Source organism: Pterocles gutturalis, unplaced genomic scaffold (assembly GCF_000699245.1).
Source record: "Pterocles gutturalis isolate BGI_N339 unplaced genomic scaffold, ASM69924v1 scaffold37816, whole genome shotgun sequence".
In the NCBI taxonomy this organism is placed as follows: Eukaryota; Metazoa; Chordata; class Aves; order Pterocliformes; family Pteroclidae; genus Pterocles; species Pterocles gutturalis.
This window is the reverse complement of record NW_010106798.1, coordinates 1-14,936: the sequence shown is the minus strand read 5'-3', so window position 1 is coordinate 14,936 and position 14,936 is coordinate 1. Positions and strand designations below refer to the sequence as shown.

Below are 14,936 nucleotides of genomic sequence, written 5' to 3'. Positions count from 1 at the left end.
AAGGCCTTGGAAGAGCGATGCCGAGCCAGGAGAGAGCACCAAAAAAGCGGAGCGGAGGCAAAAGAGAACACTCTTCCGGGTGTTCTTACCTATATATCGGACATGACATGCATGTTATGGAATAAATCATTGGCTATTCTGAGTTTGTCTTAACATAAGGGCAAATCCTATGCTAGCAACCGGCTGTGCCTCTTTGCTCGTCTGCTGACCTTGGCAGCAGAACAAAACATTATTCTCTTATAAGCTCCTCTGAGCGTAAATCCAAAACACAGCCTCTTGCTAGCTATTTATGAAGAAGAAGGAGAAAAAAAAACCTCACAGAGTTAACTTTAAGCAGTCTTTAACCCACGACAGGTGTGTACGTTAAAGAGTTAAGCTGTGTGGCACATGGAAGGCAAGCCAGCATAGTGTCTAGAAATCTTGAATCTAGTCTTTGCTCTTGGTAGAGTAACTGTGGGAAGAGTATTCTGATATAAGGCGAGTAATACAGTAAAAAAAAAAATGACCCACACACCAAAACAAAACAAAAACCCCACAACCAACTTGCTCCTGTTACCTTTTGTTTTTCTCTTGCATTGTAGTTAACATTGGAAGTTGATGGCAGGGTAGAAAGCATCATGAAGAGAACAGCTCTGGTAGCAAATACCTCCAACATGCCTGTGGCTGCCAGAGAAGCCTCTATCTATACTGGTAAGATTTATAGGAGGCTGGAAAAGGCTGTGTGTGTAGAGCAAGCCATCATGCTGTAGTATTTTCAATTCCTGAGATGCTCAATACCAAGAAATCTGCCTGGTTTCAGAAGTCAACCCTTTTGGGCCTCGCCTGCTTGAAGTCCTAGTATCTTCAGTGAATTTGGATTGCTTGCATATAATTACAATTTCCGAATATTGAGTAAATTGTGCTTTTAAGGTGAACTTACTGCACCAGCTCTCATGTAGTTTTTCTGCATGTGTTAATTATGTAAGCTTTTGTTTATGAATAGTGTTTTGCTGGCAAGCACAGCCACTTAATGGGTAACTCTCTGAGTTGGCAACCTAGTCTTCTTTCTTTGCAGCCTATTTGAGGTTTTTTTAAAATTCTTTTTTATGAAAAGTTGTCTAAGATAAAACATGACCTTTTCTAACTGTTGTATTTGGGTAATTTGAAAGGGAACGAGACATTTTGCAGTAAGAAGCTTTGCTCATGGCTTCAATGAGGCAAAGAGTAGCATCAATGACATTGCCATGCTGTATCTCCTCAAAGAACTACACAAGAGTGCAAGATGAGCCAGAGCGGTTACTAAGCAAAAATGGGGAGAGTGAGAAGAAACAAACAACAACAACAAAAAGATAGCAAAGACATGATCTTGTGGGAAGAAAGATTAATTTTCAGTGTCTATTGCCATCAAAATATAAATTTAAATAATTTGGGTTATTTGCATCATAGTGACAACATGCAAGCATAGAATTCCTTTCTGAACTGTATCCTGCAGCATGCTGTTGTCTTTGTTCCAGGAATCACCCTGTCTGAATATTTCCGGGATATGGGCTACCATGTCAGTATGATGGCAGACTCTACTTCCCGGTGGGCTGAGGCCCTCAGAGAAATTTCGGGGCGTCTGGCTGAAATGCCAGCTGGTGAGCACTCTTTTCTCAGTCTAGTCTTGTAAATACATCCTTTAAACTCTGAGCCTTTGACTCAATTTCTGTGTATTGGTATTTGCAGACAGTGGTTATCCAGCCTACCTTGGTGCCCGTCTAGCCTCTTTCTATGAGCGAGCTGGCAGAGTGAAGTGTCTGGGAAATCCCGAAAGGGAAGGCAGTGTCAGCATCGTTGGAGCGTGAGTGTTGCATTTCTTTGCTTTGCGTTGGCTGCAGTTCTTCCTTTGCGTTGGCTGTAGTTCTTCCTCTGTGTTTTTGCATGTCAAAGCACCTATTTTTTTGCACCAAAAGAACACCTTGTTGCTCTGTGCGGCTGCAGAACTAAAAATACGTGAATGAGTAGGTAGATATTTAGTCTCTGTTCATCCTCAACTACCACCAAATTGTGCATGGGGGCAGAAGGAATGAATGTGGACAGGTAGTTCTTTGAGGTGTGGAGTTGCAGTTGCTTGCAGCAATTGGAGCAAATGGCTCAGGGAAGAATGTCATTAGAGCTGTCACTGAAGAGTATGTTAAACCATGCTTAGAGCAGGAAAGAAGGGGCAGTTAGAGCAGCAGTGTGTACGCTTGGAGGCATAATGAATTATGATTCTCTTGCTTAGAGTAGAATTACATGGAGCAGCATATCGCAGCCTGTGGTAGGCTGTGAAAACTGTGTGGTCCCCAGACGTTCTTCTAGGCTATATTGATTGATATATCATACTGTGGGCAAAGTGAATTTTCCCCCAACGCATTTTCAGGAGAGCCTCTAGCATCTGCAAGAACACCTAGAGTCCATTCTTTGTTCTTCTTGGTTCTGCTGTCTACAAGATATGTATGCAAACATATTGTGCTTTTGAGGTTGGAAGATATTTTTTTTTCTCTCTGGGAAGGCATGTATTAGGGCTTCAAGCACAAATGAAGTTGATGTGGTTATTTTATAGGTGAATACCTGCAATAACTTCAAATTGGGATTTTTTTCTGTAAAATAATCATTGCACTGTGTTGCATGGTGTCCTATCAGCACACGTGCTGAATCTGTTCCAGTTGAGATAGGTTTGATAATCCAAGCTGGAGTTAATACCTGGAGCTAAAGTGACTGATACCTTGATACTGTCAGTCAGTCACTGATAGAACAATATTTCACGGTATCCTTGATATTACACCTGTGTGGGTATGCATCAAACACTTTCTGCAGTGGAAGCTTGCAGTCTGTTACTTACTTGAAATTCGGTTGACTTTTCTGATTTTTGTGATCACAGAACTCTGCAATCATGTTACATCCTTCAGTTTAAACTGTGAAAGCAATTCTGATACCATTTCCTTCTCTTCCTGCTCAGTGTCTCTCCACCAGGTGGTGACTTCTCTGATCCTGTCACATCTGCTACTCTGGGCATTGTTCAGGTACATCCTACAACGTTGAAGCTTTTCTGTCCACTTTGTTAAGACTCAAAAATGGTTGTGCTTCAGTGCATTTGTGCTAATGGCAGGGGTGTAAGAGTTTTAATTTGACACAGTCAGCTTTGTAGGGTGCTTAGGAAAATGTTCTAACAGTGTAAAAGGTGACCTTATGAGATGGTCTCTGAACTGACATGTTTGAGATCACTGTAGAAAGAGGGAATGAATGTAACAATTCCTTCCAACACTGCCTGCTCAGGAATGTGTGTGCTTCCTGGTTGCTGCCGTTTGAGCTGCACTTCAAATGTAGCTGCTCTCCGCTGAGATGGAAAGTGAACCACTCTTAACAGGTGTACTGAAACCATGAAAAAGTCCTCAGAGCAGCTGACTGGGAGAAGAATGTCTTGCAACTGATTGCCCAGCCATGCTTTGGGAAAAGAACTTATGTCTAATAGGGCTTCACTTAATCAGACTGCAGTATTGTCTTTGTTACAACTGACTCCTCCCTCATGAGGAGTCTCAAGCTGAATAAGTCTGAACTCAGCTTAAAAGATGCATAATTTTTTGAGAAGTGTATTTGACAGTCACTGCTATAGTTAAATTAACATAAGGAAGGCTTTTTCTCTCAGGCTTTCATTTGTGATAGCCTTTGCCATGTTGCATTTGCTTGAACTTGCTTTCTGTATTGGGTTTTTATTTTTTATTGTCTTCAATTATTTTGGTTCATTTTTGATTTGGAGCACTGTTCTTTCTGGCTTCTGACAGGTTTTCTGGGGCCTGGATAAGAAGCTGGCACAACGCAAGCACTTCCCCTCTGTCAACTGGCTGATCAGTTACAGCAAATACACGCGTGCCCTGGACGAGTACTATGACAAGCATTTTACAGAGTTTGTCCCTCTCAGGACAAAGGCCAAAGAGATTCTACAGGAGGAAGAGGACCTTGCAGAGATTGTGCAGCTTGTGGGGAAGGTGAGTAACCAGCTGTGAGGAAATGTGGTGTCAATGAGCTGTCCTCCATTCCCTTACTTCTAGTGCAGGCTTTTGACCTTGTCTTAGACCAGACTTGATGGATACTGCATTGTGCAAAAAAGGCAGATGGTCACTGGGAAATGTCGCTCTCCTGCCTCTAGCTGTGCTTTATGCTAACTTAAGTCTTAAGTGGTGTTTGGCTTATAATGACAAATACTTTTTTAGATTTGATAAACCTTGTCTTGATGGTACTTTTCTTGTGTAAATTAGATTGCAAGGCTGGAGTTAAGAAACTTCACTTTCTTCAGTGTTTTAGTTCTGATGAAATGCCCCTTGTTGCAACGTACAGTAGGGAAGTAATCTTTGAAGAGAAATGATGCAAACTGATCTTTGCTGTTCAAGTCACCTGAAGGGTTACAATTTATTAGAAACCATGTTAACAGCTGCAGAACAGAGGTGTTGGCATTTACAAGCTGGCCTGTAGATACAGAAGTGATGTCTGCCTTTTCTAAAAACTGTCAATTACCTAGTTTCTCTGTGGAAATCGTTGACATGACATATGGCTCCATTTTACAGGCATTCTTTAATTTCCTTCATTCACTTCAGTGTTTTGGAGAGAAAGTTGAACTTGGACAGGAAAATTTCCCTTGAGAGCTCTCAAAAGGGACCCAGTGAAAACCCTATGTTTCAGTTTAGCACTGTAAATATAATTGACAGGTGCCTAGCACATATGCAACTGTAACTTAATCCCATGATGTTCAGATCAGATGAGCAATGCTGATTTACAAGGTGGTGATAGTGTGTGGTAATAACTACAGTTATTTGGAAAAAGTTTGGTCCTGGTGCTCTCCCTCTTCATTGATGTTCTAGCCCAGCTGAGATGGGGCCTTTCACCAGATGTGTCTAACAGAGCTCTCCTCTCTAGATGTGTCTTCAAAGAAAAGGAAATGTGATCTTAGGGCCTTATACAGTTTTCTATTTATAAAAACATGTTTACAGAGCAGGGTAGAATCAGTTCCTCCGTGTGGAAGGGTTATTGATAAGGTAGTGCTTGTAATGAGGCGTTACTCCCATGATAGAAGTACTGGAACTGGTGATCTTGTTCTCAAAGATGATGTCTTTAACAGTTTCTTTCAGTCTGAGATGGGCTAACAACTGCAACAAAACTTTAGAAAGGGAGAATTGTGGAAAATTAATTTTTTTTTCTTTTTAGTTCTGAATTCTGTTAGTCTCCTTGTGAAAGAAGCTCCAGAATTCCTATCTAGAAAGCAGGCTGGGGTACTTAAAACTCAGTCTGCCCCCTTCAGCAAAAGGACAGTGAAGGTAGAGAAGAGTGACCTGTGGTGCCAACAGCAGCAGTGTGCAGCAGGGTTGTGGCTGTCCTGAAGAGTGTGACAGGCATTGTCATCAATGCTTTTCTTGAATGCCAGACAGGGAAAGCCCATTGGTAGTTGTGGAGGCTGGGCTGGTATCAAATCCTGAAGATTACTTATTGATGTAGCATGCTGAGATCTATTTTTTCTTCCATGGACATAAGGATTGAGCAAGATAAAAATGAATTTACCTCTTTGTGTAGAAAGGTGGTGTTTCAATGTACTTCGTAGCAGAGCCATGTGTGTTTTCTGCGTCTGGTGGCTTTTGCATTATCTTAAAGGAAACTTCCACTGTTTATCATCAAATAGACTTAAAGTAGACTTATTGACTGTTTGGCCCATCTTAATTTGGCTATCAATTAAACTGGCTGTTCTATAGCAGGTAGTGAGAAATACCCAAAAGACAGAATTCTGCTGGAAGCTATCTTAAGAGGGTGGGAAGAAGACAGTTACTGAAAGAGAATGGTTCTTGGCCAGGACATGCCATGTCCTCATGGACTTGAGTACTGAACTAACACCATACCTCACTTTTCTAGGCTTCCTTGGCAGAAACAGATAAAATTACATTGGAGGTTGCCAAGCTGCTAAAAGATGACTTCTTGCAACAGAATGGTTATACGCCATATGACAGGTGAGATCTGACTGGCCACTCTGCACTCTTAGTCCTGTGTCGTCTGTATTTAGACAGCTATTTTATTTGGAAACCAATCAGTACAGAGATTTAATTTTACTCACCATAAACAAATGGAAGAACTGTGCTTAGGTAGGCTATCGAACAGTGTACTCACGTTGCGTTACCCAAGGTGTGTGCACACCTTTTCCGAATGCAATCGCACCCTTTGAGTTTCTCAGGCCCTCATCTATTGTTCAGTTAGCCAATATTTCTGCAATAGCATGTCCTCTTGTCCTCCTTAGAAGGAGGAGGAAAGGACCACTGTGTTTTCACAGACCCCACCCAAAGTCTTCCTGTTTATTCTAGCAATGCATGGGGGACTGTAAGTATCTGTGTTCAGTTACTATTGCATAATACATCTTAAGTATGTTCAATCCATCAAAAAAACTTACTGGATCTTTTCTTTAGTGCTATGCTTATTATCCCCGTCTGCTTTGCTTTTTTTCTCTCCTAGCCTTGTGTTTTAACAGCCTGACAAAAATCTTTTTGTACTTCATCTCACTCCCCAGCCCAGGTAGATCAGGAGTTCTTGAAATATTTCATCACTAAAAATTTAGATGTACATAATGTTGTAATCGTGTGTGCCTTTGATTAGGTTAGTATGGCAGGTATGCTTGTATGCAGTAGGGAAGCACAGGAAGTAGCATGATGTAGTGTATAAATAATAATGAGGTACCTTCTGTGGCAGCCATCTACCCATTAAAAATTGAGCTTTTTGTGCATGAAGTGCTCTTGTCATAGAAACACTCCCTTCCCTATGCACAAAGAAATTTGCAGAGCTGTCAGGTCATCCCAGCCTGCTTGGAGGGAGCCTACTCCCATATGATGGACAAAACAGGAAGGAATAATTCTGTTGGCTGCTCTGGTGTTTTCGTTTTCTCATTAGTATTGGCACTAATAAGTATTAGATTCAAATGTGAGACTTGTACAGCGATGGTTCCTATTCTCTCCTGTTTTGCCCAGTGTTTGAGTGCTGTTTCAGAAACCTCACTTCCGGGTGATTCTCTTAGCCTATGATTCACCTGTTTAAAAATGTGGGACCTATTAGAGGTGATCTCTCTCCTTTGACAGTGTGTATCAAAAATACCTGGAGTAAAGCAGGCTAGCACTCTTCTCTTCCAGGTGAGAATTACAGAGTTGTTGTGAAGGCAGGAGCAAAGGCTTGTCCTGTTAACTGTTCCAAAACACTTGACAGATCCTCTTCTGTTCCATCAGGTTCTGCCCTTTCTATAAAACAGTGGGAATGCTTTCCAATATGATTGCATTTTATGACATGGCACGCCGTGCTGTAGAAACCACAGCCCAGAGTGACAATAAGATCACGTGGTCTATCATCCGAGAGAACATGAGCGAAATCCTGTACAGACTTACTTCCATGAAATTCAAGGTATGTTTGTAAGGAACTGGGTTGCACTGCTTGTGGTGACCTTCCAGTGCCTCTGAAAGGTTGTCTCTCAAAGGTGGTCATCAGTTGCTTCAGATAAAGATCTATAAACAGGGACTTCTTGCAATCATTTTGAATACCCTTAAGAAGTGGTTTTAGGTTGTGAGCACAAGAACGGTCAGTACAGAAATCTAGTTGGGTGATGCTGGCTGCAGAGTCTTGGCAACCCCACCTTCAATAGTCTGTTTTATGTTACATGTATTAATGGTAATAGTACAGGCACCTTTCCTGGTTTTTTTTGGGGATGGGGTTGTGATAACATTCTGTAAAAAATGTTCTAAGGAGACTATTAGCAGATAAAAGCATCCTCAAGTGAATGATAGAAATGTTGATCGAACTATTTTAAATAGAAGTTAAGGAAAGAAATACTAGTCTCCTGCAGTAACGTGTGATGTGCCCTGTGTTTGGCTTCAGGACCTAGGGCAGCTATCTAGGAGGAGAGGAAGGGAGGAGTAACTTCAACATGGGCTAAAGAGAAAACAAGTAGCTCAGAGCACCTGCACTGGGTAGCTTCAGTAGCCATCTTTTTAGGGTACAGCTTTCCTAAAACTCATCCAGAGCATGGTGGCATAGCAGTTACTGGTAGGGCAGTAACATGTGATGCTGGCTCATGGTAAAGTAGACAAGGAATATTTTCTATGTAGTATAATGCTTACTCCATTGTAACTCCTTATAAGCCAATAATGGAAATCTTTCAAGAACAAGTACCATAAGATAAAATTATATTTAAAATTAAGAGTTCTGGTGTACCGATGTATTCTGTTCCTGCAGGGTACTAGCTTGTTTCTGCAGTAAGCAGATCCCTGGTCTATATTCTCAAAGCATCAAGAGCACAAGATACATGTTGGGGACATGAGCGTCTTTGAGAGCTAGTTCTGTAGAGATAGGGGAAGTAATGAACTTTTTACGAACCCCAGCCACCAGAAAACATCTAGCATGCAGTAGAGTGGTGGACAGCATGGCTGAAAAGGGGAATCCAGAGGGTGAATACATGTTAAGTGGAGGTGGCCATCTAATACATTAATAGTTATGAAAGGAAAATTATATTTCCTGGGCAATTCCCGCCTAAAAGGAGCAAGAATTTAAATGTCCTGCATTCTGCAGTCTGTACTTTGGAGAAACAATGAAGAAGTAGTGCATCCACACATGGAAGTCCTCTGTGTTTCCCAAGAGCTGCACTGACCCAGAGGAATGTAGTGCTGAGAGGGGAATGGTGAAGACATTGAATTCACAGCCTGGCAGTTCATGCTTCTTGCAGGGAAGGCCTTGCAGTCTCAAAGCAAAGCTGATTGTTACGTGGTTTTGCCCTTGTCTTTCATGAAAAGTATTCTGAGAAAATGAAGCTGTACAGAAATGATTTTGAGCTTGTTATGATTGCACAGTAAGATTTTAATTGGAACTGAGTGACCTCCAAGTGATGTCAAAGTAACTCTTGCACTTATAGGGGATGCACCCCAAAAAGTACAGCAGTGTTTGTGAGTCACAAAGATCATTACTCCATTTGGCCTGGGGATAGAAGCTGGTATTAATCACTGCAGCTCTTGAATCACACAGCATTAACTAAGACCTTCAGTATTATTGAATCCTCTCCGAATCAGTGGCTTTTCAATAAAGCACTGCTCATGAAAAAAATTTCTCTGTCCAGTATCCATTCTGCCTGCTCACTTACTGTGGAAAGAGGATGAGATTTGAACCTTGTGGCTGTTAGTGAGACAGACAGGAGGTGGAGATGGAGCTATAATGCCTGCTCTGCAGTTAGTGAATGTTAATCCTGAGGTTGAGAAATTACAGCACTGGCAAAGCAGGGTTGTCTTAAGCACCCAAGGCTTTTCCTGACAGATATGTTAATTTGCTGTGTTTGTCTTTCAGGACCCTGTGAAAGATGGTGAAGCAAAAATCAAGGCGGACTATGCTCAGCTGTTTGAGGATATGCAGAATGCATTTCGCAGTCTGGAAGACTAGACTTAACCTCTGTGACCACTCATTTGTCCTCTCAGCTCCTCCGCTTCCCTACCTTACAAGAATGATGCAACAGTACTTGAGTTGATAAATAGCCCTATGTTTTCCCTGTTCATATTTGGAGAGTGTCCTTACAAAACATTCCTCTTAGTGTGTGTTTGGCATTGCTTTGTGTGTCTGAAATGGTGAGTGATGTGTGAATGGGCCTGGCTGAGTAAGGAAATGCTGTTGTACACTTCTAGGGTGGGAAGAATTTCACCTTGCCTCTCCCAGCAATCTTGTTACATCCCAGGGTGAAAGATTCGTTACCCAGTTGAGCTGTACTGGTAGAGGAGGTATAGATCTTAGTGCAGTCGCATAGTATGTTCTGAGCTGGCAGTGGTAAGGGCATTTACATCTAGCACTTTGCTAAGTGACTATCATGATGTAAAACTCTCTATTCTCAAACTGAATTTTTGACCATATTCTGACATGTTGACACAACCAAAAATTCTTCACTACTCTGTCCCTTCTGAGTCTGTTGGTACTGAAATATGGCAGTTCTGGATCTCTTCAAGACTAGAAGATGAGCACGTACAAGCAGACAGTATACTTTTATACACTGGAGAAAAAGAATTTTATTTTCCTACTTAATATAGGTAGGACTGTTGGACTTGGCATCAGCTAAAATGAAAGGCATAGGTGCTCAATTTCCAGCCGAATTTTACCTTCTTGCCTCCCACTCACCCCATAAAATTTCACAACACTCAGTTGCTTTAGCTTGTGAAGCTTGTGACTGCTGCCACGTACTGCAGGACATGCATAGCAAGTTACAGTGATGCCACCTGTGTAGACCAGGAACACAGTCCTTCCTTGGTGGTGTTCTGTCTGCCAGCGCAGTTGCCTCCCAGTGCAATGCCCAGGTCATGCTAAGGAAAGGAAAGTGCGTGCTTAACCTTCCTCCTCCACCCGTGCTCACATGGCCTGTTTGGCGGTGGCACAGAAGGTCCCCAGTTCTTGTGTAGGAGGAATGTATGATGCTACACTTCTGGGGGCAGGGGATGGATAGGGGGGAAGGTTGACAAGTACAAAATCTATTTACTCTTGCCTTGATTACAGCGCAAGAGAAACCAGTGATTCTGGTCTGCTCTATGCTCTGGAAGCACTCTATCGATAAAGGGGCTGAAACTGCTGTGTCTTGGGCTTGTTTATTGGCAAAACTAGTATGAGATGAGGAACTAGCATAGGGCAGCCTTTCTGTCAAACTCCAGGAGCTCGACACTCCTATCATTGCTGCAGAGTGAGAGAAAAATGCTGGCACCCTCTCCAGTCTCTGCCTCTCATTTGTGTCAGGTGGCATCTAGTGCTGCTTTGTTGTGCAGCATTCCGTGCCCATCTACTGCTTTGTTATGGTCATGAAAGAGTAAGCATTGTAGGTGACCCCGTGGCAGTGGCATGGCTATGTAAGTGTTAATTCTGCACTGAAGTATTTCCACTGGCTGCTGGCTTTGAACAGTAGTGATGCAAAGGGATCTTTCACTATGGACCAAATGCTGCCACTTCCATTATGGTATCAGATTGCTGTTTGTCAGGAACGGCCTGGCTGAAGCTTAAAGGGATTAACTATTTTTGGTTCTCCCAAAAGAAACTACTCCTCCAGCTGATACTCTGGTAGTGAATGGTTACGTTTACAGCTCACTAAACTTGGCGTATGCTGCTTATTTTACCAATGAGCATGTGTGAATGAATAGTCACCATCCAAGCCCTTGCTAGATTCCTCATCATTTGTACCCTTCACCACTGTACAATGTATCATGTCATGCTAGAAACCAGATGTTCTTATCTCTTTTCTTTAAATAGAGGATGTTATAAACTTGACAGAAGATGTCTAAGATAATGCAGTTCTAATATTTATTGTGCTGTACCTGGCCCTGAAGTGTGACCAGTTCAAACAGTTTCATATATATTTTTGTCTTTTTTTGTTTTGTGTCTGTTTTCAGTGTTGAGATTCTGATGTTCACTGTGACCTGCAAATCTTCCCTCCATAGCTGTGGGAAGAATTAAAAGATGGGCAGAACCCTACCACCTACATTATCGTGTATATTTCATGATGTATGTTGCTGGAAATTGTGTTAAAAAAATTTAAAAAGTTTAAGTTGATGAAAATAAAATGGATTTAAAGTAGGTCATATCTGTCCTATTTCTTATGTCAAACCAAACTTGTACCACAGTGCTGTACACGGCATACCATCAGGAAAGCTCACAGCTTGCTTGAAATCTTCATCACGTTAGGGATTTCTTTAAACCTCTAAGCAGCAATTTGGCAGGGGCACTTTACTTCAGTTCTCTCATTTACTTCAGTCTTTCCCAGACATTACATGAGAGAGTTGTAATGTAGTAAATGTTTGTGGGGTAGGTATTTTTAGGACTACTTTTATTACAATAAAAGTACAACTGTAAACTTGCCTCTCACTGCTAGTACCTGCCACGCATGCTAATACAACAATTGTACCATTTTATGGCACTTTGCTAAGCCTTAAAATATATCCCTGCTGTGTACCTCCTGAATTCCTTGTAACAGCTCAGCTGTGTGTTTCAGACAAACTGACTGGAACTTCTGCATTGGAAGATAAAGAGCAGGGCTGGCCACAGCCTGAAAGGAACATGTTAGCATTACATTTTAAATATAGAGTCAAGACTTTCTGTAAACAGTAACAGATGAAGTGAGAATAAACTAAAACCATCACATTCAGGCATTTTTGTACATATTTGACCACTGTGTAACACCTCTTTGAAGGAAGTGTGTTGCTATTTTTTATATATATATATATATATATTAGAGATACAACAAGCTCAAGTAGAGCAGACGTTCACATAATTCCACCACATTAAAGGTGCTAGCCAGCAGTTCTCTGTGGACGTTAAGAAATCCATAGAGAGAAGCGATGAGTTCAGGTTTTGGCAGCTTGGAAGTTACCAACTGGCACCATCCTGACTTCATCCACTCTACTTTTGTGGATCTGGAAGGCCGGAGTCACCCAGCGGCCACAGGAACACTGCTCACCCCGCCAGCTGAAGGAGCCCAGCTTCGACATGCATTTGGGACACAGAAGCTGCAAGAAGAACACAGTCTAAGGCACATGCATATGTAGGTCTATCTAAAATGTGCTTCTATCGTACATTAAATTGTGGCAACCCGTGCTCAGCCAGCTCCTTCCTTTTCAACACTTCACAGGGCTGAAAAACAGGCAAAAAACCTAAACTGGCACGGCTGTATAGCGCTGGGGTGAAGCAGGCAGCTGTGCTGGCAGAAAGGAGGGTGTGGACATGCAGCTGCTCTGACCTGGTGTGGTTCCAGGACAGTCTTGCCACTCTCCAGAAAGCCTCAGTCAGCCTGAGACCACAACAGGTTTTTTTAAGTCCCATAAACTCTCTTCTCATACTAAAATCAAACAGCAGATAAACCCCTGTCCAACACCCTGGCTAGTGTTCTCAGTCCAGCAAGATCACTAGCTTATTTCCTTAGGATATTTAACATTTAAGAATCCGTTCATAAGCTGCAAAATTCACCCCAGAAAGGCTGGAAAACCTAGGACCTTGTGTGAGGGCTTTTGCATCAGGAAATAGAAACAGTTTGTTCTGCCTTTACAAAAAAACCATCCAAACAATGAAGCACATGCTCCCCTTCACCTGTCCTTCCATTACTCCAAGCAACGCTGGCTCCATCCACTGCACGGGCTCGGTGAAGTAAGATGTACACTTTTCACGGCCATCACCGCAAAGCTGAGCAGAGTCCGTTATCCTCTTGTGGGCAAAGGCCGCCGGTCCGCTTCCTTCCATGTGGGACAAAATGCTGGAACTACGGAACAGAGCACGCCTGCCCTCCACAACAGAGTGGAAAAAAGAAGTAGAATAATTGGGTTTCTACTGGGGAAACCTACAGACAATAGAAAATAGCTACCCCACAGCTATATGCTGTCTCTAATATAAATCTATTTTTAAACAATTCCTACCTACTTTAAATCTGCACTCATATACTTGAAGAAACCTACACCTAGGAAATAGCAGGATTATTCAATTTCACTTTAAATAATCCATAAAAGGTAGTTAAAAATGTAGTAAATCCCCAAAATCTACAAGAAGTTTCTTCTAGAGAAACTGATTGTCAAAAACAAACTAGAAGTTATGGTTTCAGAGCAAGCAACTTCAGAGAGCCCAGTGGAACTATGCCTGCCTATAGAATGTGGCAGGTTAGGCTGCACAAGTGCTGCACAACTTAAAGGAGCAAAAGATTTGTATTTCATAAGGTACTTTCATTTGACTAATTTTTTGTGGCATACACTGTATGGAAACTTAGGGAAGAGCTCATCCCTGTCCTCACAATAATGACGTGCCCCTGATTTACATGGGCTATTTTTCTCTTGAATCAATTTCAAAATGACATTTAATGGAGAAATATAAAAGGTTCAGTACCTGCATTTCCTGCACCTATAGAGAACCTCTGTGTTTGGAGTTGAACACATACTGGTTGGATCAACAGCAAAGATTTCTCGGGGCAAGTCTTGAAGTTCTGTGGAGGGGTCAGTACCAAGTTGTGAATCACATCAACACAGACACGCTGGATTTCTGTGGGACAAGAGAGCACTGCGCCTCTGCCCCAGTCACAGAATGCAGAATCTTTCCATTTGTTTGGCCACTCACCAATACCATTAGATAAGATGAAAATGAAAGAGCCTCATCCTACCACACCCAAGATTGGGATTCACTTAATGCCAGGAACTGGGATCTAAACTTTGGCCTTAGCAACAGTAAAATAGTTGCATTTTGCTTTATGTTCTTACTTAAACAGAAAGTAAAGGCACAGGAGGAGTTCTGCCAATCTTCTAGCGCACAAGCAGAAAAGTGTACATTAGCGCACATACAGCCAGCTTATGAATGGGAACTGCTAAGGAGAGTGACATAAATGGAGAGAGCACTGTCATGCTGAATATGCAACACTGAGACAGCTATGGATTATTATTTTATTATAAAATTTCACATATGCACACATATCTACTACAGTCAACCTTCTTCAAATTAAAGTATGAAAGTTTACTTCATACCTTGATTTAAACTTCATCTCAGTTTTGCATTTGTAATTTTTTTAATTCCATTGGCTTATTTTTAGAGGATGTTAAGTTTGCCTAGCCAGGTACATAAAAATCACAGGACATATCAAACTGACCTTTACCATTTTTGAATTTTGCTGAAGAGCACAGTTCCTATGGATCTCATTTCTCAGGCATATCTCAAAGACACTTTTTTCCCCACTGACGAGCTACAATTCTCTAGAACCACTATGATGAAAATGTTTGCCTGGCCAACTAAAGGCTCGGCTTTTTTTTTTAAAAGTCAACCGCCTCTGACAGGGCCTTCTGCGTTCATTTCAGGACAGACTGGACCCCCCAGGGACCACCCCCCATGGGAGACTGCCCCAAGCTTCGCCCCAAGCCCCCGCCCCGATGCTCAGCTCGGTCCCGCCG

At 42.0% G+C, this 14,936-nt stretch overlaps 2 protein-coding genes across 2 annotated transcripts in view; one reads left to right on the top strand and one right to left on the bottom strand.

The window, feature by feature from the left end:
- The window catches only part of ATP6V1A (ATPase, H+ transporting, lysosomal 70kDa, V1 subunit A), a 21,019-nt gene extending 11,175 nt beyond the window's left edge, over positions 1–9,844 (top strand). The window contains exons 8-15 of the mRNA XM_010087900.1: positions 582–690; positions 1,494–1,616; positions 1,705–1,819; positions 2,960–3,023; positions 3,783–3,986; positions 5,896–5,990; positions 7,248–7,419; positions 9,346–9,844. Coding sequence (XP_010086202.1) covers positions 582–690; positions 1,494–1,616; positions 1,705–1,819; positions 2,960–3,023; positions 3,783–3,986; positions 5,896–5,990; positions 7,248–7,419; positions 9,346–9,438 — 975 coding nt within the window. The 3' untranslated portion in view covers positions 9,439–9,844. The remainder of the gene's footprint in view (positions 1–581; positions 691–1,493; positions 1,617–1,704; positions 1,820–2,959; positions 3,024–3,782; positions 3,987–5,895; positions 5,991–7,247; positions 7,420–9,345) is intronic.
- Positions 9,845–12,365: 2,521 nt separating this feature from the next.
- DUSP12 (dual specificity phosphatase 12) lies at positions 12,366–14,006 on the bottom strand (the record flags this gene model as incomplete). The annotated part of the gene is made up of 3 exons (XM_010087902.1): positions 12,366–12,527; positions 13,105–13,291; positions 13,888–14,006. Coding segments are annotated over 3 exons (468 nt in total), but the record flags the coding sequence as incomplete, so codon positions are not given.
- Between the last annotated feature and the right edge of the window lie 930 nt (positions 14,007–14,936).